The 15,413-nt window shown below is 40.6% G+C and overlaps 1 protein-coding gene across 1 annotated transcript in view; it reads right to left on the bottom strand.

Moving 5' to 3' along the window:
- The window catches only part of syne2a (spectrin repeat containing, nuclear envelope 2a), an 84,285-nt gene extending 74,220 nt beyond the window's left edge, over nt 1-10,065 (bottom strand). The window contains exons 1-11 of the mRNA XM_030772153.1: nt 9,978-10,065; nt 6,546-6,607; nt 4,572-4,694; nt 4,361-4,438; nt 4,090-4,182; nt 3,226-3,425; nt 2,744-2,943; nt 2,412-2,512; nt 856-969; nt 499-636; nt 243-407 (exon numbers count right to left, since the gene is read on the bottom strand). Of these exons, the coding sequence (XP_030628013.1) occupies nt 243-407; nt 499-636; nt 856-969; nt 2,412-2,512; nt 2,744-2,943; nt 3,226-3,425; nt 4,090-4,182; nt 4,361-4,438; nt 4,572-4,694; nt 6,546-6,607; nt 9,978-10,065 (1,362 nt within the window). The remainder of the gene's footprint in view (nt 1-242; nt 408-498; nt 637-855; nt 970-2,411; nt 2,513-2,743; nt 2,944-3,225; nt 3,426-4,089; nt 4,183-4,360; nt 4,439-4,571; nt 4,695-6,545; nt 6,608-9,977) is intronic.
- Between the last annotated feature and the right edge of the window lie 5,348 nt (nt 10,066-15,413).

Below are 15,413 nucleotides of genomic sequence, written 5' to 3'. Positions count from 1 at the left end.
TATCATGTAGCCACACAGTGTCTTTGTACCCATCTGGATGTAGATTTGCACAGCTCACCACACTTAGATTTCAGTTTGGGAGTTTAGTTTACGCCTCCTAAAAAGTCAGATCTCACTTCATATCTGTGTTGTTACCCCTAATGTGTACCTGGTGTAAACAGAGTTTGACTATGGCTATCAATACCTTGCGTTTATTATACAAAGAGTATCAACAGAACATTGCTATATAGAAGTTTTCAAACCTTGAGTTGCTCATGTTTGTCCCTGGCATCTCTGGCAGCACGGGCATGGTCGTGTAGGTCTCCATCCTCCTCAGAGAGCACCACCTCCATCTTCTGTAGCCATAGGCCCAGTGTGTCCAGTGGTGTGGGCATATTCACATCCAGATCTACCCTGCATTGTTTCAGCTGAAGAACATGAACCACTGTTAACTCTCTCTCTTTTACTTGCTCTCCTTCTCTCTCCAACAATCACACACACACACGCACACACACTTGCCTTCTCCTCCATTTTGTCCCAGGCCTTTCTAAGGGTGCACTGCTCCTCACTGAGTTTAGCACTGTGCTTCATAGCACTCAGCATGGGCAGCACTGGTCGTCTCTGCTCACAGTACCATGCCACAAATGTCTGGAATGCCTGCATATAAAACACACACCTTAGTGTGAATACAGACACACGCACACACACACACACACACACAAACTCAGAACACATAAATAATCATTCTGCTTCTGCATCCTGTCTTTTTATTTATTTAGAAGTTAATAATATATTTAGTCAATGTGTCAATGAAAGGTGTTTATTGGTCTCTATATGCAAGTCTCTTGTCTCTATGCAACAGTCATCTGAGCTTACCTGGTACCTCTCTGAATATCCTGCTCTCTCGGTTGAGTCCCAGGCCTCCTGCAGCTGCTCATAGGCTCTCTGCAGCCAGTTGGTCATCTCTCGGGCCTTCTGACTAGGTGATCCCTAAACATGAAAAAATAAATGGAGGGAGAGGCCTCACAAAAAAAGGCTTAAAAACCAACTTTCCTCATCTTACTTTCATATTTTCCAACACCTTGTCTTTTGAGGAGAACATACCCCATGCATTACCAAACTGTCTAAACTCATAATGAGCATAAACAAGGTGTCTCAGGGATATTAGTGGCATAACGGTTCCTAAGAGCCAATGACATCTGGAGAGTGGTGTTGTGTGTCTATGGTGTGATGCATCATGAACAGCAGAAGTAGAAAATCCTAAACATGGAGGGCTGCACTCCTACAGGTCTGTTTTTAGAGTCCTAACATGACACAACATGAATCTTATATTTGGGGCCTCTTTAGGACGTTGATTAGTTGAATCACTGCGGTATGCCATGAGCAAGCACACACTTGAGTTCTATGCTATAATACACACAATCACAGGTAGAGCCTAGGGCCTGAACACTCTACATATCTACTGCACTCCTACAGCGGGGGACAGCTAGAGATTGTACAGCTTCCCAACATACAGACACTGATCCAAGAACTCTTAAGAGTCCTTACATTTTGGAGACATTCCATGGGGTTTCACTTCAAGAAGGCAAATGTGTTAATCATTCAAATAGAATCATTTTATTTTTGCGTTTAGCTGCTAGGATATGCAACCAGGTCAATGCAAACCCTAGTTCTGAGGAAACAGCTAGAGCACTGATCTAATTCATATTACATAAAGCAGGATGACAGGTAGAACACCCTGTCTGCCTGATTGTTCTGGAACACACCTAAACAAGGTGGTAGTATCACTCATGTAGGCAGTGTAATTTACAGCTGTGCCACCCTTCAAACACTCCAGCACTGAGCTCTTTAATCACTTATATACAGACCAGTGGGTTTGGCTCATCCTCATTACCACACATATACCCACAATCCACTGCTTCCTCCACTATGGATGGTTGACTCAGAGCAGTTTGAAGTTGACCAAGACATGGTAAGGCAGGGTTTATAGGACAAAAATACGATACACAAATGGGTCGGTTCTCTTAAAACAGTTTAAACCACTGTATTATGATGTGCCTGATAATGGTTTGAGACTCTTCATACCCTGAAAATAAGGCCTTACAAACGGCTACAGAAGGCAAGAGACAGAAGGCATGCTGTTTGTGAAAGACTGAGCACAGCAGGGTCTCTGTACCTGGTGCAGTGGTGAGGCCATAACAGCAGGAGTAAAGTAGGTTGGGAGGTTGACAGGAGAGAGACTCTGAGGAGAGAGTATGGTGTGCAACTACACTCCCAAACCAGCAGGGGGAGTGAGAGAACAGAGAAAGGCACCAGTAAGGAAAGAGGAGAAAAAGAAAAAGTGTGTGAGAGTGATAGGGAAAATGAGTGAAAGAGAAAAGGAGTGGTAGAAATATGAAAAGTGACAAAGAAAGAAGAAAAGGTTCTCTCACCTCTAGGTCATCGTCTGGTGTGGGCAGGTCATTGGAATACTGTAGAAACTGAGCCACATAGGTCATGATGGACTTCTCATCAGGGTTACGGATGTCAATGTCTGAGAGGAGATGGAGAACACACACTACTGATCACTCTGATACTACCATTCAGGTGAGACACATAGATGGAGAGAGAGGAAGAAGAGGGGCGAGGGAGTGACAGGAAGACAGAGAAAGAAAGGGAGACAAAGGGAGAGATTGTGTGTGTGTGTGTGTGTGTGTGTGTATGTGGGTGTGTGCGTGTGTGTGGCTGTATGTTATAGACTGAAATGACTCAATATGATTCCTACCTTCAGGCTCAAGCAGTCTGGGAATGCCCAGTTCTTGCTCTGCAATGCAGAATGCGTGTTCCAGGTTCTGCAGATTAGTCCTGGTCTGTGCCAGGGAAAGATCCACCAAGTCTGGTCTCAGGGAACACAAAATGGCCAAGAATGCCACTCCACTCCTCCAGCTGGTTTTAAAGTCCTTTATACTAATGGAGCAGCCAACCCTGAGGAGAAAGGAATCAAGAAGAGTTTAAGAGAAAAGTAGAGCAAGCAGGCAACAGAAGAAAACATAAAAATGACAGGTTTGTACTGACAGTGAAAATTCGCAAGAAATTAATCTAAAATTACAATAATTCATTTTTATTAATGAATGCATTACTTGTAGTTTACTCAGAAACACTAACTGATGGAAATTAACAAAAAGGATTTTATTTATCTGTCAATTACAACTGAAAGACTATCTTCTTTTTGTGTGTCTACAGGCACATTGGCATAATGGGACTCACTTCTTGCACTGGTCCCTGACCCACAGGAGCAGAGCCTTCTTGGCGGAGAGCCGGAAGCGGTGATGTAGGGGAGAAGCTCGGCACGGGACAGGGCTGCCTCGTAAAGGTGTTCCAGCGCCAGAGTCAGAGTCCAGGCTGGATAAAGACTCCAGGGAAGAGTGTCGAGAGCTGTAGGAAAGAGTGTTGGCCAGCTCCTCTATCTGAATGAGTCAAAGTTACAGTGGATATTAATATTCAGTTGGGTTATCTCTGATTAAAATAATTAGCCTTTTGAAAACATGGTACAAATGATTGTAACCACAGATAGAGAGAAGAATGAAGGACAAAGTCTGTGTGTTTGTGTATGCATGTGTGTGTGTGTTTGTGTTTGTGTGTGAGAATGTGCCTGCGTCTATGAATAAGATCCTGCCCTTTATTGTGAGAGAAACAGGTTTTTTGTTCTACTCAATGGTTATGTATTTTTATCCCTCAGGGACTGGCACAAATGAGTCACAGCCTACACAAAAGGATGCTGTTCAGCCAAACTCTCAAATCCTCCTGGTGAGGATTCGGAGGTTAAAAACTAGTCGGACCAGAAACTTTCAGAGGCCATAAAAACAGGTGAAATCTGGGACGCATTTATGTAATCTGAGTCTATGCACAAGTCATCATAAAGGGTATTAACACAGTTTTATCATACATACCCTGACCAATCACTGATTGTGTAAGTAGTTCCTCACAAAGTATTGTAAATAGTACATCAGGCTCATAGAGTAGTGAATAAAGCCTGACAAACAATGTTTTATTCTGATTGTTTCAGGCTACGTTGCATATAAATGTCTTAGACACAAAGATTACTGGGACAATCTCTAATGTGATACTCACATGACAGTGCAGGATAATGGTCCATATTAGGCCAAGGATAATGGATGGCTTTCCCTCAATGACATCAGGAATATTGATATTCACCAGTTTGATCTGTGAGACATCAAGTCAAGTCAATGGCTCATTCGCTCATTCAAATAAAACTGCGTTCTTTTTTGGATTTCTGTTATTTTTGTTCTCTGAATATCTTTCCTAAACAAAATGAAAATGAAGAGGCTAAAGAGGCTTTTGATAAGATCTTTTAAATTGTGATGAACAGAAAACTTCTTACCGATTTGCTCCTCAAAAAGTTCAAAGCCGTCTCAATGTTGCCTCTCTGCTGGAAGAGTCCACGGCCTTTCTCTCTTTTCTGAGGAGGAGACAGAAGAAGTACGTTGTTGACTGAGAAAACGTAGGATAAGGGAGTACAAAACCTTCTCTAAAATGTTCTACAAACTATTATGTCAACTTGAACTCTCAGGTTGCGCAAGTCTGATACTCACTAGGCGCTGGCCACTCATCACCTCCAGCAGGTCAAGGAGTCGCACGCCATCACGCAGATCGACAAACAGGTTCTCCACCCTGGAGGGGGAGCTCTTTTGACAAACACAAACTCTTAGTGAGTGCTAATCTCTGTGAGACAGTGCCTTCAGGAGACATAATGTACAATACTATCCTTAGTAGTGGAGTGTTAGGTAAAAAGAAAAAAAGGTGGTAAACTGGAGATAATTAACAGCATCAACAAACCGAAACCCCAGCTAATCTAGGAGCCTAAACATCCAGATGAAGAGAGGGTGTTCAAAATGTTTAAGAAGCCAACAACTAAACTGGGTGCCAAATCCTTCATGGCTTTACAGTCAAACAGAGTATTCTTTTGAAACCAGTGAAATCTTCCATTTTCCTCCACAACATCACTGTCCTCTTATTTTATCGACTGAGAAGGCTAAAGAGGAGGTGACAGTCCATCTCTTCACTTCCAACCCCAATGTGACTTCAGTATTTGTTCATGTGAGAAACTAGAAGCTCAGCAGAACTGAAGTGAAAGTTAAATTGATGCTTTAATCTGGCTGTCCCAATTAATTTGTAATGTAATCCATTTACAGCGCTTAACATAAGGGAAACTGTTCTGCAAGCTGAGACAGCCGAAAGATTACGGTAGCTCTGTGGTAGATTACCACAAGTTATTATTCGTTAAGCAGATGTAGTTGTGTTGGACAGGGATCCAAATGGAGGTGAAGGGGTATTGGGGTTGGGCTCATATTCCATATTTCTGACAACATGACCCCCTTCCTGGAGTCTATAAATACTCCAGCGTCCTGTCAAATGCAAGTAGAGTTTGTACCAGAATAGAGAGGGCAGACGCTGTCTTCCAAACCATGATCCAGCAGTTCATACACTGTTATAGATCATTCTGATTTATGGGACCTATAACATTTAACAAGATAACACCATCTTGTAATTAAAAAAAAACAATTTTGGTTTAATGATTTGACTTTTTAAATTAACTGAGTGTGAACAATTAATTTGTACAGAAGGGACAAAGTGTAGAAATATTGTGAGTAAAGCTCTTTTACAAGGAATGATTTCATATATAGTAATGCCCTGTAAAATGGATTTTTTAATAAAAATAAATACATTTTTTAATAGAAATAAATCCAATGCATGTAATTTATTATTTCTCTCAATCATATCTGTTCCAGACACTAAATAACTGGGCGGCATGGTGGCGCAGTGGGTAGCACTGTTGCCTCACAGCAAGAAGGTCCTGGGTCCTTTCTGTGTGGAGTTCCAGTTTCCTCTCACAGTCCAAAGACATGTAAGTCAGGCGAACTGGAGATACTAAACTGCCCCTAGGTGTGAATGTGTGAATGTGTTTGTCTGTGTGTCTGCCCTGGGATGGACTGGCGACCTGTCCAGGGTGTTTCCCCGCCTTTCGCCCAATGAACACTGGCATAGGCTCCAGCACTCCCCACAACCCTAATTAGGGTTAGAAAATGAATGAATGAAACTAAATAACTGTCATCTCGAGTTTCCCACCTAGGTAAATGAGCGTGCCAAGGAAAATTTACACATCAAATACAATTTTCAGCCTCTGAAGCTACAAACATTCTAATTTAATTACCCATATAAAATGTTTGAGCTCCATCCAAAGATCACATTAACAGCCAGTGGAGGCTTGTTTCCTGCATGTTTGACCTCAGCTTAATGTTCACTGCGTCTAAAGAATCTAACCATCCATCCATATTTCCATTAAAAGGTCTCATCAACGGACAGGATGCATGTGTAGATTTCGCTGTGCCATACATTAATATATTTTATCACTGACACCAGAACTCAGTTAGTTGGGCCAAATGATTCTGCGGCATGAAACATTTTACCATAGTCTTAAAATAGACAAGTTGTCTTTGTAAATGTCTTTGTATGTCTGTAAATGTCTGTGCAGTTAACTTGATATGTAAATGTCATTGCGGCTCTACCTTAGAGAGCTGAGCATTGATCCAGTTTGTGAATGTCCTCTTCTGAATCTGCTCCTGTTCCACTGTAAGAGAACACAAAACCATCAGCTGTGTCCAAACACTCCACTACTGGCTCCATATGTACAGGGTGGTCACTGGTGCACAATTGTCACTACAAAGGAATATCAGCAATAGGCCTACTGCTCAAACAATTAATATTATCAGTGGGCAAACATACACTGAAACACCACATACTGGGCAAATACAAGTGCGAACACAGTAAATGAGAACTATGCATGTACCTTGCCAAAATAAAGAGCTGTGACTTGTCTAGCTCAAAGCACATTGTTGACTCAAAACGTCATTCATAAGGTAGGTATTCTCCAGATCTGAAAAGGAATTAAACCACCACTGGAAACCTGGCTTAGCTTACCAGTCTCTGAGCAGAAGACACAATTTACCTCAGTCTGAGATCTGAGAGATTTCATCATTTCGGCACCTCTGTCTTTGGATTTTTCCCCTTGCATGGCTTTCCACTACTTTCATTGATATCCCCAACCAACTAAGAAATCCTCTGCCCCACAACCCACAACAGTATGTGCAGTAAACCTGAGACTTGGTCTTATGCTATTAAAGGCAAACTGGGCCTTTGGCGCAGATGGAGTGTCCAGGGTATTTTGTAGGACAATGTCCAACAGCAGGACTCACATTAAAAGAGCTGCAATGTCATTAAAGTGCTAGACATGGTGGCACATTAGCATACACCCCCCCCCCCCAAACCCCAACCTACTTTAGCTCCAGAACAATATCAAATAAGCCCATACTTTCAAAAGAGTTCATGAATAGTACTGTGAATTTACAAGCTACAGGTCAGACCAGTTCTGCATGATCATTAAGACAGTTAATGGTAGAAATGTACCATACATATTTTTGTAAGCTCAGAATAAGAGTGTAATGCACAATGCTAAGCTAACAATACAGTAGTAATATATGCTATGCACATCATTTCCTTTAGCAATGGAAGAAATGGAAAGGTCATGTCATTACAGACTATAAACACACACTTATATATCTGACACAAAAGCCATTAGTCACTATATTCATAACAAGCCAAGAAGCATTTGTAACTTTCAACAAATAGCAGGTTCTATAAAGTCCTGGCTGCGATGGTCTCTGAGGTGAGTAGTTAAATTCCAATATGAATTACAAATCTGGAAAAATGGTTCAATAATGAATGGCTCAATTTTAATTTTACTGAAATACTGGTCTGTCTCTTTCCTCTGACATGTAAGGAGCAGACATTGCATCATGCAGCAGTCACAAATACATAAGACGTCACTTTTATATGACTCAAGATTTTTTCTGGCTCACACCATCATGTTGTCATTGCAAACACCCTGTAGCTTGGCAACCACGCACCAGCAAGCGTGGTCAGTCTGGAACAGGGCCAGAATCCACAGATGAATTTAACAGACAGGACCACAGACAAACGTGAAGGTCAAAAAACGACAAGCGTGTCAGAAGACAGGGAGAACTGCCAGTCTGAAGTTCGAAAATGGCAGTTTGAATTTGCCTTATATGAACAAGAGCAAAAAAACAAATAAAAGTGTCAGGAAGAAGCTGCTATAAAGAGCAGTGGAAAATAGCTTGTGGGCTGTCTAAAATCAACCGGAGGAAAAAAAAAAAACAAACAAAAAAACTGTGCTCAGCTAGTGAAAGCAAAACATGCTAAATAAGTAACAAATTCTTACACCAATCAAAGTTTTTTTATTTGTTTTTTTTTTTTTTACTGCATATCATAACGAGCCACTTGTCATTTGCAGGAAACAGATTATTTTAATATTGCAGACAAATAAGGAGAATAAAATAAAGACTTTTCAATACACAAGAGAAACAACACAAACGGTTTGCTAAGCATGTCAAAAAATAAATAAACTAGTTAGTCAAACTGAAAGACTTCTCTGAAAATGCAGGATATTTAAAGCTAATTGTTAAAATTTACATTCTCTATCTTAAGTACTGACTATATTCAAACTCATAAGCAAAATTCATTCATTCATTCATTCATTCATTCCTCCATCCATCCATCTTCTGTCACATTTATAGAGTACTGCAGCTACATTTAGCCTTGTATGCTGTTCTATTTCACACCTGATTGACATGTGAACAATCCCTGCTTTAAAATTAGATCAGAAAGAGTAAACCGGGGTGGTGGGGGGTGGGGTGGGGGTTGGTGTTGTACACAGGACTCACAAGCTGCCCCCTCACTGACCAGAGCTACTGATCTTAACTAAACCAGTTATTTAACCAGTTAAGTTATTCAACTCCAGACAGCGTACAAAGTCTCAGAACTGTACATTTCAGTTCTGGCCCAATACTACCTCACTCAATTCAACTAATCAACTATTCATTTAGCCTTTGATCAGCTGAGGATTTTGGGAGGGGTGAACTATACACTGGGCTTCAGTAATTTTACCATTAATATTCTGTAATGACTGTAGTTTGCAGGCTAGAATATGATTTGTTTGCAAAGCACTGCATTAGGAGGCTTGTTAGTGCAAACTCCAGAGACTATAGCATAACAGGGCAACTGTGGTAGAAGAATGGATACAGTACATCATGATTTGTACATTCCCATGGTAGCAGTGTGAAACAGAAAGAAATAGGTGTGGCCGTATTATATTATCAGTTCAAGAGGAAGACATGTACCGTTGGAAATCACATCTAGTGAGCCACAGTTCAAAACCTCCATCTGTCACTGAAATGAAGACATGTACACAATAGTGATACACATACACAAGGAGAGTGTGTGTGTGTGTGTGTGTGTGTGTGTGTTGCTTCACTCCTTACAAACTGCTGAATTAGAGGTTTACACTTCCCACAGTCAACATAGAGATAATGTGGCATATTTTCCATGGCACAAAGGAAGTCAGTAGATCAGACATCCAGAAGGAGAATTAGACAAACACTGACAGTAGTTCTCGACTGATCAAATTACATTAGTGTGAATGCAAGCTCTTGTTTTTTAAATAAGCTGCCAGTGTCTCTCTCAGAAACACTCATTAACTGCAAATTATTCACCCTAATGAATCTATATCCTGATAAGTACAGCTGATCTGTACATTTCCTAGAGAGACAGGAATACACGAGATAATAATATATTGACTGTAAGTCTTGCAGATATACTAAAATATTTGTGTTACATAAGTATCACATATGGAAATAGTTAAATGGCTGCACAATTTTCCTTCCATGTATTCCCATATTTTATATCCTAATAAACTGGTAATTATACCAACAATAATAAAACTGTATATATTTCAAATACATAACTACTCGCACTGTCACAGTTGTTAAGACATGTAATTAATATGTGAATATGCCATAGACACTTTTATATCTCACAAGTTCCAGTTCAGAACAAAGCAACTCATAGCTATGGGTGACTCTGACCTTGCAGGAGCATGTGCACATCGTCTATGTCCAATGGGACATTCCTCCCCTCTGTCAGGGAGGTGTTGACATCCTCCCCTGATGCCATTTGCCCTGGACAAGGTTCAGTCAGCTAGACGCAGACTCCTCCAGCAGCATCGTGGTGAACAGACACTACATGGAAAGCAAAATCGGGTGTGTTAGAGACGCAAAGCAATTTTCTATCACTTAAAAAACAGAACATTAAAAAACAAAGATTACAAATAGTCATTTCCATCACGAGCTCGCACAGATAATGAAAACAAAGACAGTCAGATTCACAGAAACGCACTCTACTAAGAGATGCTTACTTGAGGGAAGTAAACAGAAAGGACCGTCTCAGTGTAGAGTATGTATCTGAACTCCTCTCCTTCTCTTCCACGGAAGTGCCCTGCCTGACTAAATTAGATTATTCTGATGTCAGTGAAGCAATCACATTAAAAAGAAACACACACACACAGGACAACATGCATCAGATGGCAACAACAATAACAAAACATGCCAATAAATACTAATTATTCATTAAAATCATCAGTCAGGTTGGAGGGTGCTTGCCCCCACTCTGTATATTGGGCCAAAGTAAAATGCTTAACAGTGCTGTTTCATGTTCTGAAAACAAATTAGCTTAAAAAAAAGGGGGGGGGGGGGGGACTTCAATCAAATTCCTTCTGTTAAGTCTGTGGTGCAATTACACTGTTTTGGCGATGAACACTACATAGTAGCGCCATTTTCCCGAAAGTCACTGATTGGGCCATAATTAGTCCAGATTTGACGTCAGTAGTAACTGCACTTTCTACCATATTTACTGTTGGTTAGGAAGACCATCATGTATCATGTGGTTTAGTCTGTTCATCTTAGTCCTCTTATCTAACATCTGGAAATTATACAGTATATCTCTTCAAACAAAGGAAATTTAGTTCTTATGACCCTTTTTTCCCCCGCTTGTGACTGCCATTATTTCATCATCATAATCAGAACCTTATCAGAAGAAATAAAATGTCAAGGCAACAGAGGATCATCTTCCATGTCATAACAAAGAGAAAGCAAAATGAATAACACTGAGTCATAACAAAAAGAAAACAAAACACATTATGTGTACTGAGAGACTTCTGCTGAGATGGGCAAACATCTTACATTCTGCACTAGAGTGGAGACAGCAGATCAACACATTGCCAATTAAGCAGGTAGTTAGGAAAACCTTGCAAATTGATTTAGGGAGGGCAACGGCATATTCCACAATATGCATCACAGGCAAAGTAATAGCTAAGATTCAGCATGGAGCAAGCCTCTCTTGGATTGCTGAACCAGACAGCTGGAATCCTCATGCTGTCTGAACACAGAAAAGTACACAGAACAAGAAAACGCATATGCTCTTCATGGAGCTACTGTGGAACAAATGTACACAAACACACTGACAAAGTATGTGTGTAAAGTGGACAGAATCCAGCGGGAACAATGCACATGGAACATCCTACATCATACCTTACAAATCTATTGTCAAGGTACATTGCACAATTGTGCTCATTTTATGTATGTTGTGCATGTAGTGGCATGCTGAATGGCATACTGGTCTCTGTGAAAACTGGGCATAAGGTCTGAGAAAGCGTGTGTAGTTCCTACACAGGCTTTAAGAGGCTTACAGCATTCTATGCAAAAGTTTTTCTCAGTGTGTTCAGGATAAATCAAGCCCTTCATGAGCAGGTTCAGCTGTATTGTAATACTTGATTACTTCACTGATACATATCAAAATAAAACACACACACACACACACACCCCAGCTCTAGAAACCACCTTCACAAAGACAGCTTCAACCACCCACACTCACACACATCTATCTGATTGTTTATTGTATATGCTTAGTGTGAATAAGGTGTGGAATCTAACTGCCAAATTTACCCTATAGTTAATTCACAAACAAAAGAAACATGCAAGTTTTCCACCCATAAGATCAGAACAGTCAAGTTTGTGTGAATTGCTATGAAACGTTGCCTGGTATGATACAGCGTGTATCTTGCGTCCTCATTTTGCATTTATAGGAAAGTTTGATTCAAAGTACCAGAGAAGTCAGGCATGTCTCACATGCTCACACACCTGTTCTCAAGTGGACATTAAAGACATTTCTAAAGCCATGTACAAAAGCAATGCCAGACCAGTCTGGAGAGTTGGTGTGGAAAATCAGACACTTGGTGAGCTAAAACCTGGCACACAGCAGCTTTGGTAGAAGGAGTGGTGCCAATGTATGGACATCAAAGGCAAGGGGGGAGAGGGGGAGAGAGAGAGAGAGAGAGACCTGAATAGAATTCATGAGGTCTGAAAATAGGATGACTGAACTCTGGCACAGACTGAGAGTGACAGCCAAGACTAACCTTTAGGATGTGACTCTGCTCAAACAGCCCTATTCCCCTTTAACAGAATTAACCAGCTATACACCAAAATACTGTTTAGCTCTCCCAGAGACTTTTGGCTTGTTTCTTGACCTGTTTTTGACCTCTGTCTTGGTGGTTTAAATTCTCTTTTTGCTGTGGTTCAAATGAACAACCGTATACTCTGTTTTCACTCGGTGGTCACTATTTTACCTCTATCCAGGTCATTTCATTTTGTGAAAATGTCTTTGGGCGGCATTTGCCCCTGTAAGAGAACAAACTCTCTTATTAGTGCTTTGCATCTATCATACAGCCATAATAATAAGTCAAACAGAGGAACTCCAGTGAGAATCTGACAATGTCCTGTGAATATAACACAATGGATATATTCTGAACCATGGCAATGACTGGGGATCATGTTAACAAAGTCACAAGGCGTCACAAAAGTTTGCTCTCTCTCTCTCTCTCTCTCTCTCTGCTCCCCCTTTTCAGTAGAAGTGAAAGCGTATCAGGTAACAGTGACTCTGACCTTGCTTTGGTTTAGCTGGTTTTGAGTTATGAGTTTGTGATTGTTATTGTTTTACGGGCTTAGTTACAGATATGGCACTTTCACTCATAGGTAGCCTGTATCTCATTCATCCACAAATTGGATCACGAGGTACGCTTTGTAATACATCCCTGTTGATGATCATACTCGCATCATTAAAGCCATCATTGTTTCTTGAGAGTCTCAGGTCCTTTGGACGTCAAATGTACCATTACAGCTGTTGTATCTCCTCCTCCTTGACATACACGCGCACGCACATAAAACAAGATTTTTGTGCACTCCCAACAGTATCTCAACGGACAATTGAGATCGCGTTGAAATTCCATTAGCTGGCAAAGCAAGCGGCTATTGCATTTGCAAGATCAGACTAAGCCTGTTTTCAGGCTTGCTGGGTGTGAACATTGTTATTAAAAAGGGTGGAGTGCTTTGTCTCAATGTTTTCCGCAACGTTGTGTTGGATCATGTGTAATTTAAGTTCTCGGAACTTGTCTCCTGAACGCGTCATATAAAACTCTATGCGCTAAATAACAAGACGTATACACTCTAGTAACCATTTTATCAAATGTAATGACGTGTATTGTAGGGATCATCGGAATTTTTTTTCGTGCCTGCTGTGATGCTACATGTATTACATAGATATTGTCTTGTAAATTCCACCCGGAGTCTTCCACACTGACACAAGGAATGTCATGCCGCAGCAACATGTACATATATCACGTGCTGTCGCACCTCTCCTTGCACTGTCCTTTGCCAACCAAATTTTACAAATATTTCTCTAGGCACAGTAAATGAATAAATAAATAAACAAATAAATAAATTGTAGTAGTATTGATGTTATGCGATAGGTATTTAGGTATTGCTATGCATATGATCATTCTCTCTCTCTCTCTCTCTCTCTCTCTCTCTCACACACACACACACACACACACACACACACCTGAATAAAAAAGCTTCGGAAGTTCGGAACTAAATTATATAAAAGCACGAGTGTAGAAATGCTGTTCAGCTGCCACAGGCTTGTCTAGTCTGGGCACGCATATGCTAAATACTTCACAGAATAATTCACTGTTTAGAAATAACCATTCAAGCAAACTGATGAACAGGACTAAATGCACGCATCTGTAGATAACAGAAATTGCAAAAAAAAAAAAAAAATACTGACTACTCACATAAAGTCGGCCAAGAGATTTATCGGTCACAGAAACTCTCCGTACACCCCTCGAAAGTTCCTTGATTAAAGTTGAGCAAAGCACAGCTGATTGCGCTTGACTCGTGGACTCAAGCGTGGCGGTAGTTATTACGCCTGAAGGGGAACTCCGCCTTCAATCGCGCTTTCCGAGGCAGTAAATCCCCGCATCAAGGGCTGTGTGGAACTGCTTGTACGACCGCACGGCCAAAGTTGACAACTAATATTAAGGACAAATGGCACGTTGTCCCCAAAGTATGTGTGTCCTGGTTTGTGTGAGAGATCTTAAGCCGAACTTCTCAAACATTTGTAACGTTGCGCTCTAATGGTGCTGTATTCAACACTCCCTGGTGTTACGTCTTTCTTTTTTCCACTCTACAACATTTCTGGCCCCATCTACAGAAGGAAAAAGTACACACGTCGAGTTCTCAGGTTGGTGATTTGGAGAAGAGAGACACAACAGCAAATGGGGAGACTTAAGTCTACATAAATTGCAGACTAAAGATCACTTTTGCTGGTCGACTCGTCTATCAAAAACCTTCAACTGTAAATATAGGTTTAAGACGTATGGGCAAGCGAGACAATTTCAGCTTTGGTCTCCGAACTATATTTAGTGAGAACTAGGTTACATGGAAATATGATAAAGCGCTTTATGTAAGTTGTAAATTTGAGTTGGCAGAGCTGAGTAAATTTCAAATATCAGTCAGAGGTCTTACGAGTTATTGTAAGCAAGAGCTAGGATTTTATTAATATACAGACATGATATACAATCTTTTCTTCCTGTTTCTCTGTTTTCGAATGTGTATGTGTAAGGATATTTTTTCGCCTTGCGCATTTTTAAACTACATATATCATTAATGGGATATGGCTGCTGGACATGTCAGACTGGTCTGTTCTCGTAGGCACTGCTTTGGTTGCTCTAAATCATGGAGAGGAGCTGTGTGGAGGACAGATGTCGTAGATCACATGAATACTAGAACGGTACATGGTTTATACTGTATCGTATTACCACACAAGCCATGATTCCCAATGGGTGAAAAAATATAACCTCTTAAATGGTACCGCTGACTGGAAACACCTGGAATGATGCCTGCTGTATGCAATAGGCTATTTTTTGATCATTCAGTTTTCTTTTTGCTGTTAGCTTCAGAAGGTTTTGTAACATGAACATGAAATTTCACTGTGAATTTCTCATAAACATTGGTAAATAAATAAATAAATTCAACAACAACAACAACTCACTCAACAGTTCATTCGCCTATCACATTTCAGGCATCTCTTGGCCGTCTGCTGACGAGAGAACAATTGTATTTTTCAAAGAT

Source organism: Chanos chanos, chromosome 4 (genome assembly GCF_902362185.1).
Source record: "Chanos chanos chromosome 4, fChaCha1.1, whole genome shotgun sequence".
In the NCBI taxonomy this organism is placed as follows: domain Eukaryota; kingdom Metazoa; phylum Chordata; class Actinopteri; order Gonorynchiformes; family Chanidae; genus Chanos; species Chanos chanos.
The sequence above is the reverse complement of the archived record's forward strand: the minus strand, read 5'-3'. Positions and strand labels throughout refer to the sequence as shown.